The 22,167-nt window shown below is 39.1% G+C and overlaps 1 protein-coding gene across 3 annotated transcripts in view; it reads left to right on the plus strand.

The window, feature by feature from the left end:
* LOC110829550 (diacylglycerol kinase eta) overlaps window positions 1-21,768 on the plus strand; it is a 65,298-nt gene extending 43,530 nt beyond the window's left edge. For all 3 annotated transcript variants that reach the window (XM_022063366.2, XM_087346219.1, XM_087346220.1), the window contains 16 exons: window positions 653-836; window positions 1,707-1,796; window positions 2,104-2,325; window positions 2,747-3,967; window positions 4,932-5,088; window positions 5,374-5,604; window positions 6,172-6,274; window positions 6,891-7,059; window positions 7,268-7,368; window positions 7,749-7,936; window positions 8,293-8,399; window positions 8,790-8,953; window positions 9,325-9,442; window positions 9,941-10,036; window positions 10,970-11,098; window positions 11,489-21,768. In XM_022063366.2, coding sequence (XP_021919058.2) covers window positions 653-836; window positions 1,707-1,796; window positions 2,104-2,325; window positions 2,747-3,967; window positions 4,932-5,088; window positions 5,374-5,604; window positions 6,172-6,274; window positions 6,891-7,059; window positions 7,268-7,368; window positions 7,749-7,936; window positions 8,293-8,399; window positions 8,790-8,953; window positions 9,325-9,442; window positions 9,941-10,036; window positions 10,970-11,098; window positions 11,489-11,782 — 3,574 coding nt within the window. In that variant the 3' untranslated portion in view covers window positions 11,783-21,768. The remainder of the gene's footprint in view (window positions 1-652; window positions 837-1,706; window positions 1,797-2,103; window positions 2,326-2,746; window positions 3,968-4,931; window positions 5,089-5,373; window positions 5,605-6,171; window positions 6,275-6,890; window positions 7,060-7,267; window positions 7,369-7,748; window positions 7,937-8,292; window positions 8,400-8,789; window positions 8,954-9,324; window positions 9,443-9,940; window positions 10,037-10,969; window positions 11,099-11,488) is intronic.
* The last annotated feature ends 399 nt before the right edge of the window (window positions 21,769-22,167 follow it).

Raw genomic sequence — 22,167 nt, forward strand, 5'->3', positions numbered from 1 at the left:
ATGGGAGGATAATCTCAGGCGGGATCTATGGGAGATAGGAGTTGAAGGAGACTGGATTTTGTTGGCCCAGGACAGGGTTCGGTGGAGGGCTTTGGTTAATTCGGTGATGAACCTTCGGTTTCCCTAAGCCATCTGGTTGATTGGGTCCACTATTTGGGAAGCCTGAGGGGAAGAGACCTCTGGGGAGAACTAGACGTAGATGGGAGGAAAATGTCAGGCGGGATCTATGGGAGATAGGAGTTGAAGGAGACTGGATTTTGTTGGCCCAGGACAGGGTTCGGTGGAGGGCTTTGGTTAATTCGGTGATGAACCTTCGGGTTCGGTAAGCCATCTAATTAGTTAGTTAGTTAGAATAGAGGCCAGTGGTGGGCTTGCGTGAAGATGGTAACAAACCTTTAGGTTCCATAAGAGAAGCCAAATTTGACAAGTTGAGCTTGCTGGTAGCTTCTCAAAAAAGGATCTGCTCCTTGGGGGGTAGTTAGGTGTAGAATTTCAAATCAATTCCCTAAATGGAAACTGTGCTCATGTTGTTACTGTATTTACTTGTATGACTCTTGAAATTAACACTGTCGTATCATCTCAAGAGAATCTTTTCATTAACTTATTCCAGGTAAGCCAGATACAGGAAAATGCAGAGTGGTTTGTGTTGCAGAATTCTGTTTGAGACGGTAAAGGACTTCATCATACGGGCGACAGAAGTGAGCCTGGGTCAGGGGGACCAACAGTTTGGAGACAAGTGCCAGATGCTGAAGGAGAAGTTGGATTGCCTTCTGCAGACGCTGCAGCACGAGGAGGATGGAGCCGGATTGTTGCGACAGGAGGAGCTACAGAATGTGGTGAGGTTCATCCACTGTTTTTATGATGTGCCGGTCTGGTGTAAGGCAGTGGATTTCTATGTGAATGGTCTTCGGTGCAGTTGGATCTAGTACACATTTTCTGGCTTGCCTCTAGTAATATTCATGGATTTTGTCGGTGGGTGGGGACAGAAATATATATACACACACACACACACACACACACACACACACACACAGACAGACATACACCATTGTTTGTTTTACTTTATTTTCTCTGACCTGCAGGTTTAGAAAATAAATTTCTCTACAATATATTAATGAGCACCAGACAGCTTGTATAGACTCACTCACTTTCATAAGTTTTATAATGTCAGAACTTAATAAAGGATCTTAATTTGATTCTGAAAATTAATTAACATTAATTTGTTTCGATATGAAAATGTTTCCAGTAACTTGCTAGGGAGGCCCTACCAGTAGCTCTTGGGATCACTGAGGTACTCAAGCCCCACCACCACGACAACGTGCAGGTACCATTAAGTGGGGCAAAAAATGTTTAGGTTTTCATTTAATGGAGAAGCCTCAGGATTATATTATTATTATTTTAAACTGACCCAGGATTGTGTCCTGCTACGGAATTAGCTGCATTTAACTATCTTGTCTCACAGTTAGTTATATGTAACTGTGTGTGCATATGCACATGTGTGTAAAGTTGTACGAATTTTTTAATGCTGGTGATCAGTCGAACACATACAGACATTTGAATGCTTTTGTCAGTGGTGCAAATAGTTAACTGGAAAGCAGATGTTCCTGAGAATGGGTCCCAGCTGGGTGACTTCTGATGTAAAAAGGAAGAAGTCGATTAACGTTTTGTGATCAGGGCAAAGATAGGTCGTGTGTCAACATTTGCAGGTGGAAGCTGATGTGCTGCAGGAAGGGGCAGAGAAAAGTGTACTCGAGAAGTCAGAGAAGGACCTGACAAACATCCATGAGTCGAGGAAGGTAAATTACTCTACTTTTTTCATTGAATTCTCCTAATAAAATTCTCAAAATTTACCAAATGCGTGTTCTCTGTACCTTACCATGAAATATGTCTTTTTGTCACCAGTTTATCCTTAGTTTGGACATGCACTTGTTCAGGATAATAGTATTAAATCAACAGCATTTCAGAGTGATATGTATATCATCCTTTGAGATCCCCCCCCCCCTCCTCAATCTTCATACATGTGTGTGTATATATTGCATGAAACTGAAATTCAGCCTCTTTTAGCGACTGAATGCACAGTGCTACCATTATACCATGTTGCAGTCAGAGTTTGTACAGCAGGAGGCCCTCATGAGTCGGGCCAACAGTCTCAAGAAAGCAATCCGACAGTTGGTGGAGCACACGGAGCAGGCCGTGGATGAGCAGAACAAGACACGTGCTGGTCCCAGCTTCCTGATCACGCCACCAGCCCCTGACCAGCAGCAGCGTCAGGCCAGTAAAACGCTTGACATTCCGGGCCTCTCTCGACCCATCAGCACACTCAAGGTATCTTATGACAAGTTCGTCTTGTAATTAATTATTCTGTGAAAGGTTTGATCGCACTTCTGCAGTTTTAAACACTCGGGTATTATTCTTCAAGGGATCTTGGAAAGTAAATTATATCACACTCGTATGTTATCATCAGATTCTGTAGACAGTTCATTCTCCGAATTAGCAGACCATATGTGTTGGACATGTAAATTATTATAATTCAGTAGTGATTATTTGTTTTAGTTAAAAGTAACTGTCTAAAATTCTTATTGTTCACATTAGAATGATGATTGACCCCCAAAGCTGCCCTGAACGCAATAGTAGTGAAGAGGTCATGAATGCAGTTGCTGGTTTTGTATAGTGTTTATGTATTGTCACACAAAACATTTGTCTACTTGTTTTGTTTCATGGTGAGACCCTGATCTTCATGTTGCAGGTATTACCAACTGTTGAATCTTTATCCAGCACAGAAGCTAGTCCCTGCTTGTCCCCACTCATGCTTTCACACTCCCCATCTCCCGACCTCACATCTTACTCAAACTTCCTCACAGCCATCTCACCACTGCCAGACCTGCGTCGTGACTCAGGCTGCAGCGAGGACCTCTTCACCCTACCTGTTCCTGTTGAGTTTGCAGATGAGGAGGCTAGGCGTCGCAGTCTCATCCCCCCTGAGGATGGCGACAGCCATTTTCCCAGTTTCACTCCCTCACATACAGAAGTGCAGGCTCTTGTATTGACATCTTCTAAACCTCTACAACATTTCCTCTCACTTCCCATTGATGCGATCCCCGATGTGAAAGACGAGGCAAAGAGGTCACTACCATCTAAAGAAGAGAAGGATAAGGGGAACCGCCTTGCTGCTGGAGAAAGCGTTCATAAGACTTTTGATGAACAGTTACAGTTAGCTGTAAGCCAGTTACATGAAAACTTGAGTATCAGTGTTAGTGATAGTGGACCAACAGCTCTCTCTTCACCACAAGATGTTCAGGGCAAAGCCCCCACAATGGACTTATTAGTCATTTCAGACATCCATGAAACAAGAAGATCTTCGACCGTTAGTTTGAAGGATATGGAGAAAGATATGTGCCACATAGACTCTCCTGAAGCAATGGAACCGGAAGATGAGGATGAAGACGCAGCAGTCCCAGGGTTACACTTGATCAATCCGAACGACGAAGGGGCTACAGATCTGCAAACTGAACTTGCCACGGCAGGATTTGTGGATATCAGTGGGACACTTATCACACCTTCTTCTACAGAAGATGATCAGGACGTTATTTCTCCTCTGTCACCGAAGGAGAAATCTGATTCGGAATGGGAGGAGGATAGGGAGTGGAAAAAAGTTGTGAAAAGTTGCAGCTTTGCTCATTTTGAGGCGGGCAATGACATTGCACGACGCTCATTCTACAAGCAAATAAGATCTGCAGATGGAAGAAAGGAAAAAAGTGCAGTGAACAAATTTGTGTCATTTCAACACAGTGATGTCGTAACAGAACCCAGCGAGTATCTGGATGCTGTTAAAATCCAGATTCAGGGATCGAACAATAACCTGAGTGCTGAGGCAGTGCCCATATCTCGTTCTGCCCTGGCGTCACACAGACCAAGCCTCGCGGCCTCTGAGGCAGATGACGAGGAGTTATTCCAGTATCACATACAGGTGCGTGTTTCAGTACATCTTTGTAGGGCATTGCATGCTGTCTGTCTCTCTGCCTGCATGTTTTTTTTTTTATTTCTGTGAAGTCAATTGAGAAGCTAATAGGATAGACAAATGACGGCGAACTTTATTGTCAAGATTTTGAAACAGGATATTCAGCGTGTGTTAATTACTTGCTGATGCTGTTAAGCATAAGAAGAGGCAGCACAGTAGAGAGGTCCAGTCATGCTGTATTGTGATCAGCCTGTGACATCACAGGGACTGTTCAGTACTGCATTCTGCATATAAAAAGTGATAGTGGAACCACGGTTCCGGAGAATCTGACGTAAATACGTCTATATGGAAAGGAAGTTTATATATTGGCTTTATTCTAAATATTTCCTTTATACATGCTTTACAATTGAGATAAGTTTGATTAAGACTTTGCTTATTTAACTTGAATTAGTTACGCTTAAGATGGGTCTGTGGTAGATGAATGTAATGTAATGTTTTATAGGTAACAACAATGCCATGTAAAGAATTGACATTTGCTAGGTAACATAACAATGCAGTTACACTTTTTTGTTACATTTTTGCCGAATGACACTGACCCTAAAATATAGACGTATTTACGTCAAAAATGGTTCTTGGTCCCTTTTCAAATTTGTTTTGTTGTTTACTTTCATGTTTGCATTTTGCATAATTTAGGTGTGATTTATAATTCTAACCGCAGTGGGATTTGTCCTTGACAGTATTATGAAAGGTGTTTGTTTCTGTAGGCTTTTGTGAAATATTGATGAACATATGGGTTCTATAAATGTCAGAGAATTCTGTGGCTAGGGCATCGTTGTTCGGTTCTGAAGAAGACTTCTCCGTGGCGTTTGTTAATTTGTTTCTGAGTTTCATGTATCCGTATTTCAGCTACTCATGTTGGCATGGGTGATGATTGTGTGTGGATCATCGTAACACTTACTTTTCACGTTGTCAGGCAAAGCAAAGGCAGGCGTTGGCTGCAAGGCAACCCAAAATACCAATGGAACCATTCCCTCCTATGATCAGCGTGATTGTGAACCCACCATCACCTGTGATGTCAGACGATGGTGACGAGATGTTACAAAGATTCACCGAGGACAACATGTGTAAATGTGAGCAATTTCATCCAGGCAGATGACGCAGTACAACTTATAATTAGTTATGGGTGCTCTTACATTCTTTCCAACTCATTGTTCATAATCATCCTGTTATTTCTTGTCTGCGCCATATAACCATCGACACAGTTGAATCTTTGTTTCCCATCAGGAATATATGATTACTCATGTAATTCTGTTTACCAAAACTAACATTTCTCTAAAAACCAGGTGATAAAGCATCATTTATTGTACACTCAGTTTGATTTGTGGGTGATCTTGATGCTTGCTGTTCTGTTGTAGTATCAGTGACATCCCCAACTTCAGGATTGGACTGTTCCTCCGCTCCTCCTCGGCGTATTTCAAGCGCATCTCTACTGAAGGCCCCAGATGCTGGGATAGCGACTGGTACCTCAGTTGCTTTAGGCCGGAACAGGTCATGTAGCCTTGGGAAGGACAACCGCTTTGAGGTCAGGGCCCCAACCAAGAGACTGCCTATCATCAACCCTCTCGTCCGGTTGCCGATGTGGCCAAGTAAGTGCGCTGAGTTAAGATGGATATTGCTCTGAGCCATCTTAAGTGCATTTACAGAACATGGCTTAGTATGTCTGCAGCTGTTATAAGACATTCTGGCAAAATTTTGTACTGGAAATCTGAACTAAATCTTATGATATGAAGCTGTTTTTATTCTGAACTGGACCAGTGTGATAGTGTTCTGTGTCATGTTGTATGTTTCTCCATTTTTTAATTTAAAAATAAAATAAAATGACATTTACCATTGTCATTATGTCATGCAGTGATTTTGAAAGATGTGGTGACCGGTTGCGATTGCATCTTGGTTTACTTAACTTCTAGGTTATGCGTAATATAACTGGTAGGATAATTTGTGAACAATAAATTGGGAAGGAGGTGGAAATAAGCAGTTATGGCCTATTTGAGATAACAAAACCTTTCTTGAGATACTGAGAGAAAAAAACAGAATTCCTGAGTCAGGATATCCAGCCTTCAGGTTGATGTTTTAACCGAGGACCTCCCTAATATGAAGCAGGAGTGTTACCCACTCAACCATGACATTCAGTAAAGTTGTGAGCTTTATTGCAGATGTTAGTAGAGGTGTCGGTCTCGTAAGCAAGGTGCTTCTTGCCAATGCTGGTGCACTCTGTGCTTCTGCCTCGCCTCTGATGGATCCTGAGGATACGTTGCTGTAAGTATTACCAAGAGATGAGAACAATCTGTGTTAGATTTGAGGTTTTACAGCGGTGAGTATGAAGACTTCTGTCTTCTGGGTTGTTGCGCTGTGTAGTCTGGTCGATGTTAACCAACGTTTCAGAGGTCATACTGCCTCTGTCATCAGGGCTACTTCATTCACATTCCGGCACCTATAAACATAGCCCCACACACCCTATTAACATCTACCAGACTACACAGCGCAACAACCCAGAAGACAGAAATCTTCAATCTCTGTTAGGTTAGTGACAGCTTTTGGTATTGATTTGCAAAGGAAAAATTCTTGTGGTGATTTGAGGTTTCTATGGCAGTGAAGATATTATGATAGTCTCATAGATTGTGACACCATGTAGTTTTGTTTGTCATTACCAACGTTTTGAAGGAAGATGCTACTGTAATCTTCAGGAAACCACATGGCATCACAGTCCAAAAGACCACAGTCAGCAGTGAATGCTTGCCTGATTGTTTTCTGTAGTTCATCATTCATTTGCAGATATTTAAGCAATTCTCTTAGGAATAATAATCTTAGAACAGAAACATTAAAATTGTGTGTTTGAGAGCGAGAAGAGTGATACATTACCGTCATGTTACAGTGAAGGATACTATGAAAGTGCAGTGATGAACAACTATTTTGGAATTGGTATTGACGCGAAGATCTCGCTCGACTTCCACCAAAAGCGAGAGGAACATCCTGAGAAGTGCCGCTCCCGAGCCAAGAACTACATGTGGTATGGTGTGTTGGGGAGCAAAGAATGGCTGCAGGTATGGTTCCAGTATTTACCTCGATGATTGAGGATAAACTAAGTGGTTCCTGACTTTATATTTCCACTGTACTGAATTACACTGAAATATGCTCCTATCTCAGAAGCTTATTGAATAAAATTAGATATGATGATGGTGATATGATTCAGTTTGCCATAGATGAATGTAGTTACAGACTGTGTAGTGACGATTAATGAAATTGTTGCAGAAAACCTGCAAGAACCTAGAGCAGAAAATACAGTTGGAATGTGATGGACAACAAATCCCTTTGCCGTCTCTTCAGGGCATTGTCATTTTGAACATTCCAAGGTAGGTATGAAGTAGGATTATCTTCGCTTGTAATTTTTAGCGCTGATGGAGGTATCATACACCTCTGAAATGTTGGTAAAATTGGTAAACTTCTACCAGACTATGTGGTGCAACAAATTGGAAAACAGTCAGAACCTGAAATCTCACCTCAACACATAATGTTAACCTTTTAAAGGCCAGTAGTATCTACGTGTAGCACCAGCTCCAATATTCAGTACTTCTGTTGTTTGCCCATAATTTATTTATGGGTTTTGTAAGTCTCTGAACAAACTGATAAAGGCATGCTATGTTTTCTTTGAGGTAAGAAATTAATTTTTAAATAATATTTAGACAAGATTCGGCTTCACAGGTTAACTAACTGAGCTTTTCCTCTGCTTCAGTTTTATGGGTGGGACCAATTTCTGGGGTGGTACCAAGGAGGACGACTGTTTCCTCGCACCAAGTTTCGATGACCGTATTCTTGAAGTAGTGGCTGTGTTTGGCTCTGTACAGATGGCAGCATCTCGCCTCATCAACCTGCAGCACCACCGCATCGCCCAGTGCCAAACTGTTCAAATTACGATTCTTGGTGAGTGGTCCACACTTCATATCTAGCTGGTACAATGATATAGTTTCTTTCACCATTCTTATTAACTTGAACTTTAAAAGTAAAATTTCATTTCATTTCTCATGAGTAAATAAATTGTCAAGAAGGTACAGGTGGGTGCTTCAAAGTGTGATTTTTGTTAGAGCTGTTGTTATTAAGGTTAATTCGCTCTATTAGTAAGCCTATCATACACCATAACTTCATCTAACATTTGTAATCAATGCTTTCATCCACTTGACACTCTGTAATCTCTGCATTTGAAGTAAACTGGAAACAAATAGTAAAGAAGGATAAATTGTGTTATTTGCCTTCCTATTCGTGTAATTCATGTCTTGTAGGAGAAGAGGGTGTTCCAGTCCAGGTAGATGGGGAAGCATGGATACAATTGCCAGGTGCGATCCGCATCATCCACAAGAACCGCATGCAGATGTTGTGCCGCAACAGAGTGAGTGCAGCTAATATGAGGATATATCTTATACCATCATAGTCTTATTCTGCTTTTATGGGATTTTCAATCCGTGCTCTTCCGTCAGAATGAAAAATGAAGTTTTATGCTTATATAAGTAATCAGATAAAGCTGCAGTTATAACATTTGGCTTTAATTTCTTTCATGATTACTGTCCAGGAAACACTCTGCCCCAGAATAGTTAGTTGGCTGCTTATTGGGCCAAATTTTAAAAGATTTTCATATTAAAGACACTCGTCAGTAAATAAACAGGCCAATAATATAAGCATTTTTATATTTGTAACACTTTTCACTTTCCGTAGGGTACGGTTAAGACGTGCAAAGGATTCACAGAATTCAGTAGCTTCATTCTGTTTGTTCACTGGGCAGGACCTGGAGATGTCACTACGTGCATGGAAGGAAAAACAGCGCCACCAACAGTCAGTGTCGCACTCGCAGAGCGGTGTGGAGGGCAAGCTTCAGCTGTCACCGTTCAGTAAGGAAGAGAAACAGCTTCTGCTCAACTTCATTGAGGCTGTTACCATGCTTCTCGAGTGAGTCACTGTCCTCGTTGGCATGCTGAAGTACGACATTGCGTTAATCAGTGCATCTTTGGAAGCTGATCTTTTTGTTTTGAGAGAAGAACATAAAATTAAAAGTGTTTTAAGTAAATCGCTGTGGAAAATTTTCAAACCTGATTAAGATGAATTGAAACATTCATCCTGGGAACTGTCACATGTCGTATACATTACTATCTCCCACCACCTGGAACCGTAACATCACCATTAGGTGCGGTATGGTCCCTACATAGTATGGATGTGGTTACGCTTTCTTCTATCTCATTCTTTCTTTCTACTTACAGAATGTGACATGCCGTTAATACTAAATTGTGCGCGGATTGGTTATTATATCCTTCTGGTTGTAGGTATTTGAAGATGGTGACCAAAAGACATCACATTATTGCAGTGGAGCTGTGCAAGCTGGCAGCAGAGACTGCCGTTCACATTGAGAAGCTACATCCAGGCAGCAAAATTGTTGAGGGGGTAAGTCTGCCTGACAGACAGTGTTCACACGGGAACCACATGGTACAAAAGTTGCATGTTAATGCGTGGATTCGGATACACCGCATTTAAAGATATGCGTGCCCATCAGAATAGAGAAACGTATACACCGTGAATGATCTCTTTCCAGTTCGCCTACTGAAACATTTAAACAGCCGTTGTAGTATTTCTGTAGTTGGTTTTTGTACACAAATTTAATAAAATTGGGATGTTTGCTCGTATGTGTGGTTTGTGTCTGAAACTTGTGAATGAATTTCAGTGTAATTTGATATTGGGGTCTACATTAGTTTTATAGAAAATTTTATTTCAGTCAGCATCGGTCCCATAGAGAACTTTATTTTTTCAGAGGTCACACACAAATTTGTTACATTACTTATAGCGTACAGCTGCTGTCAAGCACAAGCGTTAATCAATACTTCTATTCCAGAGTAACTTTAAGCCTGTAATTAAGATTGTACGGAGTTTTCTTTCCTGTTTTAGCCAAATCTGCGATCACAAGTGACAGAGATGGTGTCCAGCGTACGGCGGCTGTATGATGAGACGTGCAGGTTTTTGCGTGAGAAAGGCCACAACCTCGTGAGTATAAGTGGGGGAACTTTCCAGTGTTCCGCACTTGTTGATAGGCTGTTGTTTCTTGAGATGTATGTCATACCTTCAGTATGCAGTCTTATGGAAGAAAAGTTATATGTGCCCAACAGGATCCACTGTTGGTTCTCTTATTGCTGTGTTTTAACAGTTTATACCAACATTCACAAAATTAACCCTTTGTCTCAGAGATTTAAAGTCCGAGCTTGGGGTAATACGTTCTTAGTGTCCCTTTAAATTTTGCTCTAAAATACTATAATTATCATAACTTTGGAACTATATGAGATATAATTAAAAAAATTTCACTGAAATCCTCTTAAAAGATGGTTTTATTATCTTACCTTATAAGATGAACGCCCTGTGTGTGAGCAGTGTAAGGATGTGGATCAGAAGTTGAGCTTCGTGTATTTCACCGCCACCACTTTTGTCACTTTCATTATCACTAACTCCAGTTGTCACCAACTGTGTATAATTAATGTCTATTATTGCACTGTCAGTGTCCGAACTATACTCACAGTCACTTTCATCCAAAACTTCTTCTAGAAGTGCACGTCTTTCTGCTTCTGTAAGTACGCGACTAGACGAAGAGACATCCATGATGAGAATGAGAAGGTCAGGATATTATTTTTAGATTCCCAGGTAGAACTCAATGGAATGTGGCGGTGTTGCCATATGTCCACATACAGTTATCTTTTCAGAACAAAGCAGTGCAAACCGCATTCCGCTGGCGTTATTCGTTAAAAAGTTATGGGCTACAAAAATTAAGCTTGCAGCCGACGTACACTGTACCGATATCCACTAGGGGTTATTTATGCCTCACGAATTTTCACGTCGGTCCGCGCGGAGAGGTTAATAACATGTTTATATTTTTACATAACATTATCATTCACTGCCTTACAGTTGATCGTAATGTTTTGTCTACAGAGGCTGAAAGCAGACCTGGAATGCGAACTGTGCACAACACTATGCGACTTAGAAATGGAATTGCACAAGTGCGTGACATATGACAGTGCAGGCTTTGTGCACTTTCAAAAACACACGTCAGACGAACAGGTAAGAACGTGTGAAACAGACCGACAGTTGCATACAGGAATTCTTCCCTATTAACCCTTTAAAGCTGGAGCAATCTAAATAATAATATTATTATTATAATGATAATATAAATAAATAAATTCAGCTCCTCCCACAAAGATAACTGCACTTCACCAATGAAAGGATTATCTGGTTAATAATATTCGAAGAAATAATTGCTGTACATTGAGAATTATACGTAACTCTTAAATGAAAATGTAGAATTGCTGATTGTTAAAGCAGCTGGCACATATAGTTACCACTTGCCCTTAAAGCAGATCTAGCTTTCAGATGTGTTTAAACAAAAAAACAGGATGAAGAAAAACGTCCGAAAATACGTTTTGGAATACTGATATATCCTTGTGAATGTAGGTGTACAGTGAAAGGAAGGGCCGTGCTCGCGGGCCTTTCTGGCTTAAGTTTCGACGACGTGGCAGTGGAGGTGGCAGCAGAACTGCGCGTGATGTAGCCACATGGGGCGTTGCTGAGGTGGCAGCGTGGCTGGAAACGCTGCAACTGTCCGAGTATGCTGAAAGCTTCACGCGCCATGACATTCGTGGACGCGAACTCTTGACTTTGGGACGTCGTGACCTCAAGGAACTTGGTGTCACCAAGGTTGGGCATGTGAAAAGGATATTACAGGCTGTCAGAGACCTCACCATGTGATCCAAGAGTGTGTAAGTGAGCGCATCAACTCTCACTTACACTGACCAACCACACGAAGGAACCAGGCTCTGGTTCATATTAGAAAATGGGTGAATTATTACTGGTAACATGGGGCTATAACAGTGGAGTGTAGTTGATGTGAAGTCAAAACAAAGAATAACTATGAACTCTAATTTTCAGGTACACGTTGTTGTATCTACCATACTTTAACGCAGCCCAGTCTTTCATTATTATTTTTTTGGTAACATTTTCACTTGTTCAGTTTGTGTACATTTGTACAGAACATTTTTAGTGTGAGAACTATTTTATGGCAAACACCCATAGCATAAGCGAGCGTTACTGCTACATCAGCAGCTGAAGCTACCTGAGAATTGAGGTTCATGTAGCAGTGAATATGTCAGTACGTGGTGTTGTGGGTTTTTACTCCATGCAGACTTGTAGGTTGGTACTAGTGTTTCAGAGGACTTGGCCCCGAAGTTGGAGTCAGTATGTTCCTGTTTTGGTACTCACAAGTATACGTTGAATCACAACCTAGAAGACTGCAGTCTACAGGTGAATCTACAAGCAGTGTGGAGTTTCATAGATCGGACCAGGTATTATTTGAAGTAGGAGATACCCGCCATGCCGTAACTTAGATGGTTAGATGACTTGTGTTTCTCGGACAAGTACTACCTGTCATCGCTACTCATTTAGCTCTGCTGCTGATGTTTGTGGCAGGCCTGACCAGCTAGTACATTATCACAAATGACACTTTGCTAGATCCACATTAAGGAGGCGTAACACCCGCTTGCAGGAGAGAGGTACTGGTCAGGAATGTGACAGAGAAACAAAGGTGGTTCGGTAATTTGTTTCCGCCACCTTCTATAAAGACCAGACAGTTCCAGTAATAATGTACCTGTGTTAGCATCAGAGTGAGGTGTTGCTTATGGTCTGTCGAACAGTATTACGGTTTGTTATTTTAATCAACGGAAAGCAATATTTTGGACATCTAAAATAACGCATTGTTAGTACAACTGTGAGAACACATCTGTGGCAATTTGGTCTTCGGTCTTTTTCCTGTGCCTTGAGTTTGTTTGTAATGTGTTTGGCACATTTTAGAAATGTGTTTCCAGTTGTACTCATTTGGAGTTGACAAGTTGTGATTTGGCGTTTATACAAAAGGTTATCCGTGGAAAATTGTTGTATCAGTCCTAGTCAGGACAGAATGTCTCATTGTATTGAATTCAAAGGACCACAAATGACGAAGTTTGAAAAATTTGTATAATGAGGCAGTGTACCACTGTATGAATGATGCTACGGAGGGAGGAAGGGAAGCCAACATTACTGTGTGCATCACAGAGCTGTGTACTTAGGCAATCAAGATGCTGTCTGTCATCAAGTTCCTTTAAGATATAGGTTAAGGAATTTTTATCATTGTGGGGACCAAATTATTATGTGGATGAGGGCTGATGTTTCTTGTTTGTATTGTTCAAAGTTGGCAGCTCTTCCTTGAAGGAACATACAAACTTTAGTCAGCAAGTGTCTCGAATGTGATTAACGAAGCCATCAACACTTGGGGCCTACTATCAACTGTAAATTCCCGATATTTGTTGTTGTTTCTCCCGTTGTCGTACTCTTGCGAAGCAATACTTCCTGATCCACTTTCTGACAGCCACACTCGGCCTTAAGCTGTTGAACCTGTATTCCTGTTGTTATATCTTTAAAGGGAAGCTGTTTTTTACTAGTTTTGTGTGTTAGCACAACTTTTCTAACCTGTTGCACTGTTACAAGTTGTCTTCTGCCATGCATATGCAAGGCATTTGTTGTTCATAACCCATGCACCAATCCATACCTTGTTATCACCTCACAATTGTGCAGTACTTTTTGTCATAGTATTTTATTTGTGCTGTGAGGACAGTAAACATATTCTTTAATTCATGTACAACAAACTTCGGAGACTGCCTTATAATTTACAAATTTCATATGCGTCAGTTTGTAAATTGTATTTAAAATTTTCAAATGGTAGTCTAAAAAAGGATCACGTGGAAATCTGTGGACTTTAGATGTTTCATGTCTGCTTGCCCAGCCACAGAGTTGTAATTACGTAATGTGTTTAGATGCGCTTCAATAACATGGCTGTTTGCATCTAACCACAAAGTTATCATTCTTTTTAATTTTATTCAAGCTTGACCAGAAAAAGACAATTCAAATAAATAAGTATGTATACTTTTTTTCCCCCGAAAGAAATGTACTACATCATTGTGGCCCAAAGGGCTTCATTTTTGTGCCAAATTTTATTAAACCCAGTCATCTGTTAAGGGATGATGAGTTACAAAACATTTGAAAGTTTAGCAGTCTCTCACTAACAGAGGGTTTAAATATCCCATTGTTATAGCTATTTCTTGTTGTACCCATGTGAAGGTTTAGAATTTTACAAAAGCAGAAGAAAACATGGTAAAGTAGAAAAGTTTCAGTTCTCTTCTTGCCGTTAGGTCACTATATTGCAAGAAATGTGAAGCAGATTTACAGTTAACAAAGCCTCAGGCAAGGACACAAAAATAGTAAGTTATATAACATTGCCAATTTACTGTTGTTAACGACGTTGATATCCTGATTTGTACTTCCTGCCACCTTCGCTCCAGTTTTCGCTCGTACTTATTGTTTGAAATTCTGTTTGTATGTTCATGTCGTTGCTTTTCTTAAGTGCATCATACTCAATTTTGAGGTGAAGCAGAATCAGTCTGCCTTTAAAAGGATGGATACCATTCCAGCCTTAATTCTGTATTGAAACAACAGTTATTTCAACAAATTTCCTCTTTCTGTAAGAAAGTTTTTTAATTACATGTATGAGTTCAAATACGGATTTTCCTGGGACCATGGTTGCTTATACGAGTTTTTCCTGTTGAAAGAAACCTTACTTGGGGCCTTGGTTACTTCATACAAGATTCCTTTATTCCTATAGCTTGTACAAGTTTTCCTATGTGGTCACTTGTAAATGTCTCCCCATTAAAGGAAACTTATCATAGGATTACATTGGCCCCCTATGCAGCATCAAAATTCAGCATTGCAAGGTTTAAGCTGTTAACATATTATGTGGTTGATGTTGATGATAGTAATGTATTTTTTTTAAATGATCTACCTCTATACATTGTATGTATGTTTGTGTTACAGATTTTTTTAATAAGGCATCTTTTGCCTCTCCTTTCTTATGAATTTCTTGTATTTAGTGGACTAGTAGAGGTAGGCATTTTGAAAACTGTTTTACACTGAACGGCAGCGATCCCCATATAAGTGAAGTTAAAGTGATTAAGCCGGTTCACGCTGTTTAAATGATGTTCTGATGTATGTGTATATTTGTCAGTTGATTTTATGTTAAACAAGGTGAAACCCCCAGGATTCAGAGGAAAACCCAGTTATATCTTGTAAGATGTCATATGTCTTCGCTATTTCTCCACAACTAGACTAGGCTGTGAGTGTTTCGAGCATTGTACTGGCTGATTCCATGATTAACAGTACGTACTTTACTGATAATAGACCTTGTGTATTATACACTAATCTCACTTACACCTGAAACACACAATATTGGCTGTCCTAACTGTTCTTCACAATAATTTTACTCATGCGGAATTCATTTTGACAGCATGTGTTAAAGTTTTCTTTACTTTCTTGATGAAGAAACATCAGGTATCACGCTTTATGATGTAAATTCTTACTTCTGTGGGAAAACGCCTTGTCTTGCTGAGTCTAGTGGAAAAGAAATTGTTAAATCAGGTGTCAGAAGTGCACTTCATGTCACAAAGGAAAAGGTATCTGTTTTTCAAGCCTTGTATCTTGAGATAAGGAACAGCTGTTTTCTCACTTGACTTCACAAAATCTTGTAACAAAAGATTCCTGTCCCCAGTCACAAAGTTTTCTTGTTTTGAAAATCTTTGGATGTTGGCAGGAGCAAACTTTATACATTTCTATTTTCTATGATGATGAAACCACCTTGTCATAAAGCATCCTTCCCTTTCCAGTATTGATACCATCACCTTGTCCTCTTAGTCGGTGGCTCTCACATTACATTTCAATCAAAAAGTAGATGTGACGTGAACTGAAGTACAAATGTACTCAGATTTGGAATGCAGACAACAATCTTTTCCAGTTTCACAGTTCAGAGGTATGTACTGTATATGCAGGTTATCTTGGTATCCAAGTGAATGCCAAGCAAGGAGGAGAGTCGTAGCAGAAGGAGGTTTCTGTATGAGTCTGTTAGGAAACATTTGCTCTGCTGTGATCCTCCAAATACTTGCTCATAATATTGTGACTTGTGACACTCGCCAGTGATGGCTAATGCCATGACAAGCAGATTTGAGAAAGTTTATACATTTCTATCAGATTGGTGAAATGTAGCATGTATGGGAGTGATCAGAAATGCATACAAAATTTAGTTATAAATCTTGTAGGGATTTGGACGTTTGGGAGAGATGCTGGATATTGGGAAATGTGGGTGTGCACTGGATTTTTCTGGTGCAGGATAGGGTTAAAGGTGTAATTAAACTTAAGGTTCCGTGAACTGTGAGAATTTTCTTGACTAGCTGTGTAATTATTAGCATCTTAAAGTCTTGGAGTTGGTTAGTCTTACATTCCTGAAAATTTTGAAAAGTTTAGGCATGAAATAATGCAAACTGCAAAATTACAGAAATTATCAGACTTCATAATACTGTGACTGTGTACTTACTACATATTTCTTTATTAAATATGTATTCCTGTATCCAGAAAATTCTGTCTGAAGTTGTGGTCAAGACCTAAGGCTTAAATAAGTTCAACTGTTACCATTGGTTGGAAGAAATCCAGAATTTCTCCTACAGATTTTTGAACAACTCTTCATTAAAAATTGTGGGAGCCACTGTGGAGATGCCATTTTGCAAATGGTTAATAAATGTCAAACTTGATGGTCCCTCTTGCCCCTTCCCCCCCCCCCCCCCCCCAATTCCCCACTTGGGAGATTTTAACAATTTACGCTTATTAATAAGGAATATAGTAACTGTTTAATAATTTTGACATTTTCAAAGGACTACATTGTCCTTAATTATATCTGTGTGTATTCATGTTTGTTATTACAATTGTATTACTCATGTAGTAGTGTGAGTTTGTGAGTGCAAGTTATGTATTTCTGAAGTGTGTATAGGGATTTTCCATCTTGCTGACATTGATTGTAGAATTCTAATGCTAGGATCACATTGCTTTCTGTGATAAATATTTGTAGAGTTGTAAAACTTTTTAGACAAGCTCCTGGTTCCTATGCCAGCCTGACAGTGGAGGCACAGAATTATTTGAATGGTCACACAGTTTAGTTGTTTACCTTTTCATATCAGTTCTTCCATCATCACCCTTTATTCCCCAGATTCAAATGATCTCACATAATTGTTATCATCTTACTGGACATTATCATAAATTTTCTACAGCTCATATATTTTCATATATCATAAGTGTTTATAATTACATGCCAGTTTTAATAATTGCCTTATGACTTTGTATGCAGTTATTCAGGTTCATCATAAAAGTTAATTGTATCCTGTCCTGGGTCAGTTCAGTCCAGTTTACATGTCACAATCTGTTTCCTGAAGATGCATTTCATTATTACCTTCCAGTAAATGCCTTAGTCTCTTTCTTTCGGCCTTTATTGATCCTGAATTTAACATGGCTGTCACCTTTGATCCCTTAATCCCATATGATAAATGTTAAGTTTTTCAGCCAGTTTTATATCCTATTTTTTCCTCAGGTATGAAACTGAAAGTTTAGTCAATAAGTTGACGTTCATGGACTGTATAGTCAGAGTATGTTGGGATTCTCTTCTCTCCTGCCATATCCAGTTTAGCACTCTGTCGCTTAGCCAATTGATACTGAGGGTTAGAATCAACTTGAAAAGACCACTGACCTTTGTCTGATACTCAGGCTAAGAACACTTACCGTCGTACCTCCATACACACTTTCTGTGTTCAGCGTATGTTTCTTCAGCACAGGGATGATATTATGTTAATCCTCAGTCCACTTTATTTAAGCTTTATTGGTTGCATGTCATGACTTACGCGTGGTCTAAGAACTTGCACTGCTGTAAACCCTCCCACAGTTAAAATCCAACTGGCAGTGTAAATCCCTTATTACTGCATGATGAAGGTTTCCAGCTCTTGATCTTTGAAGCCTGTGATCTATTGATTTTGTCCAATTCTCTGTCAGTATAACTTCTTAGGTCTAATTATTCTCGTCAGATCTTTGTTTTTAATAATATCCTCAGTCTTTGCCTTTTCTCAATTTTAGAGGTAGAATTTTATGCATAGGGAACAGTGGACAAAGTTGCTGTTATGTATTGCAACACGTACTTTCTTCCTTGGAAAGAAGGCATGATGACAGAATTATGAACCGTATGAGTATATGCATTTTTGCTTTTATTTTTATCATGAGTATGATTTTCACATGATACTGTTACTTGCAAGTGCCAGGAGTGTGCTGTGTGTTAACATTTGTTTAACATAAACAATCATACAGTTCTCAAAAGAGCAAATACTTCAGACTTTTGCTTGGAAAGTAACTGATAATGTGCAGTGTAGCCATCCTATATTTTCTGTTTTTGTGTACTGTCAAGGAGTGATTGGAACCTGGTGCTTTTTAATATCATGTCGTCTAGGTTAGTATCTCTCATCTCCTTTCCAAGTGAGCCAAACAAATGACTAGTTATGTTTACATATTAATAATGAAGAGTGTAAACACAGTGCCAATATACTGTCATTTTTAACTCACACAGGGGTTTGCTGGAGCCCGTTCCCACCAGTTTGGCCAGACCAATACTTAAAAAATTTAAAACTACCATTTCTGATGTGAAGACACAGTTGAGAAGTTGTTGGTCACCTGTGGGTGCTCAGGCCAGATAAAGTACATTTGAAATTCCTTTGGATAACTGAATAAATTTGGCATGTGTATTGACAAAATGAAATGAAATTTCTTTAAAGCTTGTCTTTTTCTTTGATGAATTTTAGTATTTCTTTTGTTGCCTTACGCACTTCTTCATTTCATTGCTCTGCACTCTTTATTAAGTATTTTTTTCAATCATATAACTTCAATGTTTTTTTAAATATAAAAGTACAAAAAATTATGTCTCAAAATTGGTATACTTTGTTTTATAACTGCTCCTTTGCACACTAGAGTCAATCTCTTTTTCTATTGCTTATAAATAAGTAAGAAGTGATCAAACTGGCAGTTAAAACTTTGTGAGCACACCCTTGGATGTGCACTCGCCAATTAAATAGATGTACGAATCGTCAAGCTTTCCCAGCATTTTAGGGAAACGCCAGGATTTGCTGGGCTGAACACGGGGGAAGGCAACCCCTGATGCAATTGAGTAGGGGAAGCATCAGTTTTGACAATCATATTGTATGCATTATTTATCTTTACATTATGGTAGGGGTTGTAGTAATGCCAGTATTATGTTTGCAGTGCTACTTATAATTTGTGTTTCTTCCAGAATATCCTGCAGTTAGTTTACATAAAATTCCATGTTTTTAACAACTTTCATCGCTTTAAGGCTTTTGATACAACCTACAGTATTTGTATGAAGTATAACAACTGCTACTTCGTGCGGTATTTTGGTGTCTTATTTTTAAGTGGGATAGCTAAGTGGCTGTACATAGACTGGATGACCAAGGTTTTGATTCCTGAAAAGAGCATCCAGTCTTTGTCTTCATGATTACATTTACGGTGGCTCTGGGCCCACTCAGCACTTTGTCAAATTGGTATCTGTGTTAAGCGGTAGGGCTGAAGCGTGAATCTTACCTCCTAGTCTCAAAATTCAGCGGAGATTTATCCCACAGGCACCTTCATGCTTTTTCTGGAAAAACTTCTTGTTTCACTGCAGTCACAGCTGTAACATTCCTACAAAATCATATTTTCTTTTTTTGAGAATTCTTCGTACTGTACACAAATCTATGAAGTGGCCTTTGTACTGACTACATTTTTTTATGGTTTTATTCTTGAATATTCATACCTTTTGTCATTAGTTGCAAATGTCTGAAACTTGGAGGTAGGAGAGTGATTAAAGATCGGGATAAGGCAGACACATTTGTCTTTAGAATCGCAGTATTTTGCAGCCCTACTTAATGCACTAGCAATGTGACATATTTGTGATTCAATTTTCCTGTATTGAGTTCAGTGTTAATATTGGCAATACTGTGATTTAAACATAATTCACTCTTGTGAGAATAGGTGTACATTTACTTATAGAGCAATATTACGTGAATAATTCTATTCACGTTGGACCACTCGTCGCATTGTTCTTCCCTACTATTTCATAAGGTTTTAAAAATATTGCTCTAGGAAATGAAGAATGTGTTACTGTTATGGAAATGTTTGAGTCCGATGTGAACAACCATCACACGTGAGACACATGACTGTTCACTGAATTAACTCGTGTTATTATGATCACACTCGGAGTATTTAAAGTTGAAAGATGTCAAGCCACAAATTGTAGGAAGCATATGAACAAGTTTTTTAACTCAGGAACAAGTACAGAAACTACATAAAACTTCTATTATTTTGTGTGTTTTAGATTGTAATGGACTTGAATTTAATGTCCTTGAAAATGAAAAGCAACAATTTTAAGAGACCTATAGAGATGAATTAATGAATTTAAGGAGGGTTACTGACCTATTTTGTCAGCTGTTGAATGTATATGACATTCATGAATTAAGGCAGACTGAAATGCATATGGCTGAGCCAATAGTACCTGAGCCTAGTTTTGTGTATATATGTATATAAACATTGAGATTTCTGTTGAAAAATTAAAAAGATTTTTCATGTGGGTGTTGAACATGATCTCTCACAGTAAGAAAGAGCGTAGATTAAGGTCATATCCTGGTATATGCCTGGAGAGAAACCATGATAAACCTCAGCTGGGCTAGCTGGCCTCTAGGCCAAGATTTGAACCTGAGGCCTCCCAAATATGAAGTAGGAGTGCTAACCGCTCAGCCATGATGTTCGGTAAGACACGCTATTATCTCCTTGAAGAGTTAAGGTACCATCCCATCATGGTCAAAGAATTTCAGACAGGCCACATAACCAGAAGTTGAGCTGCGGCTTCGATGTTAGACATTAAGAGGAACGTCTAATTTCTTAATGTCGCCTTAGTGACATGAATTTGTGCAGTGTGTTGTGAAGCAACTCGTGTTCACCTTGTTCTGAGTTTGAAACTTGGTGATATGTTTTATATTCTAAGGAGTGAACATGTCAACATGGCCATTTGGTTTATGATCAGAACAGGAAATGCAGTTTTCTTCAAAATATTTCTAGAAGCATTTACAGAAGTTAAGTTCCACCTACCATATTATCTGTGTGGTTTTCCACATGAAAAAACTCCCGAATGCAAATTTTCATTACTTATTTGGAACAGAAGATTTACTCCACAGCTTGCAAAGAAAGTTTGATTTTGAGCCACAATAGTCTGTCAGTGTTGCCACCTCATAAATATAAAAGTTTCTCTCTTGTCTTTTGCAGCTCCTAATCTTATGATGAAATTCAAGATATTAACCAAAATTAAATCTTGATGGACAATTTTTATTTTGATCCACAGCATACAGTATTAGTAGATGAAGCAAATTCTGTAGCCACCGTTTTTATCAACTGAACCATTTGTCTGATTCTAATTAAGTTTAAAGCATTTAATCTACATTAAAAATTCATAAATTAGATTTTGAGTCACATTGGCTTGTCAGTGTTGCCACTACAGAAATGTTGACTATGGCAGATAATCCATTTATAGTACACTATATATTTTCAACCTTAAAACTGTGGATATATTAACACTAAATTAAACTGTCGTTGTCATCACATCTGAACCAGCTGGCCATCTGTGTCTCATAATTATTCTTGTTCCTGTGCTCTTTTAATTTTACATTTTGTGTATTTTACTCAGAAACATTCCCTTGTGATCACTGTTGTTTTATTCTGTGTGCTATTTGAAATAAATGCAAACTGTATTCCAAGTGTTTCACTTGTCTTCTCCATCACAGAAAGGTTTTAACACAGGCCTACAAAAGTTCAGAGCTACATAAATACAAGATAAAGAATGTAAGAGACAAATATGGGTTGGACATGTATCATAATTGAGAAAAATAGTTGTTATGGGTAACTTGCCAGTTGTATGAACATTATAGGGTTGGGTGCCTATCCAACCCTTGCACCATGAACATTGCTTGATCTTTTGTGCATCCCCGTTTGCATCAATCTGCTAGCAGCCCCATACCTCTGAAGTAGCATAGCAGGATTTCATGGTATCTTCTGTTCTCTTGCAGGTTGTGAAAATAAGATAATGCCAAGATATTTCAGTAGTGTAGACTGGATTAATGACAGGGTTTTGTGTGCGTGGTGCAAGGTAA

This window comes from Zootermopsis nevadensis, unplaced genomic scaffold, assembly GCF_977971745.1.
Source record: "Zootermopsis nevadensis isolate Lab colony 2312 unplaced genomic scaffold, Znev_1.0 Znev_ptg000010l, whole genome shotgun sequence".
Taxonomy (NCBI): domain Eukaryota; kingdom Metazoa; phylum Arthropoda; class Insecta; order Blattodea; family Termopsidae; genus Zootermopsis; species Zootermopsis nevadensis.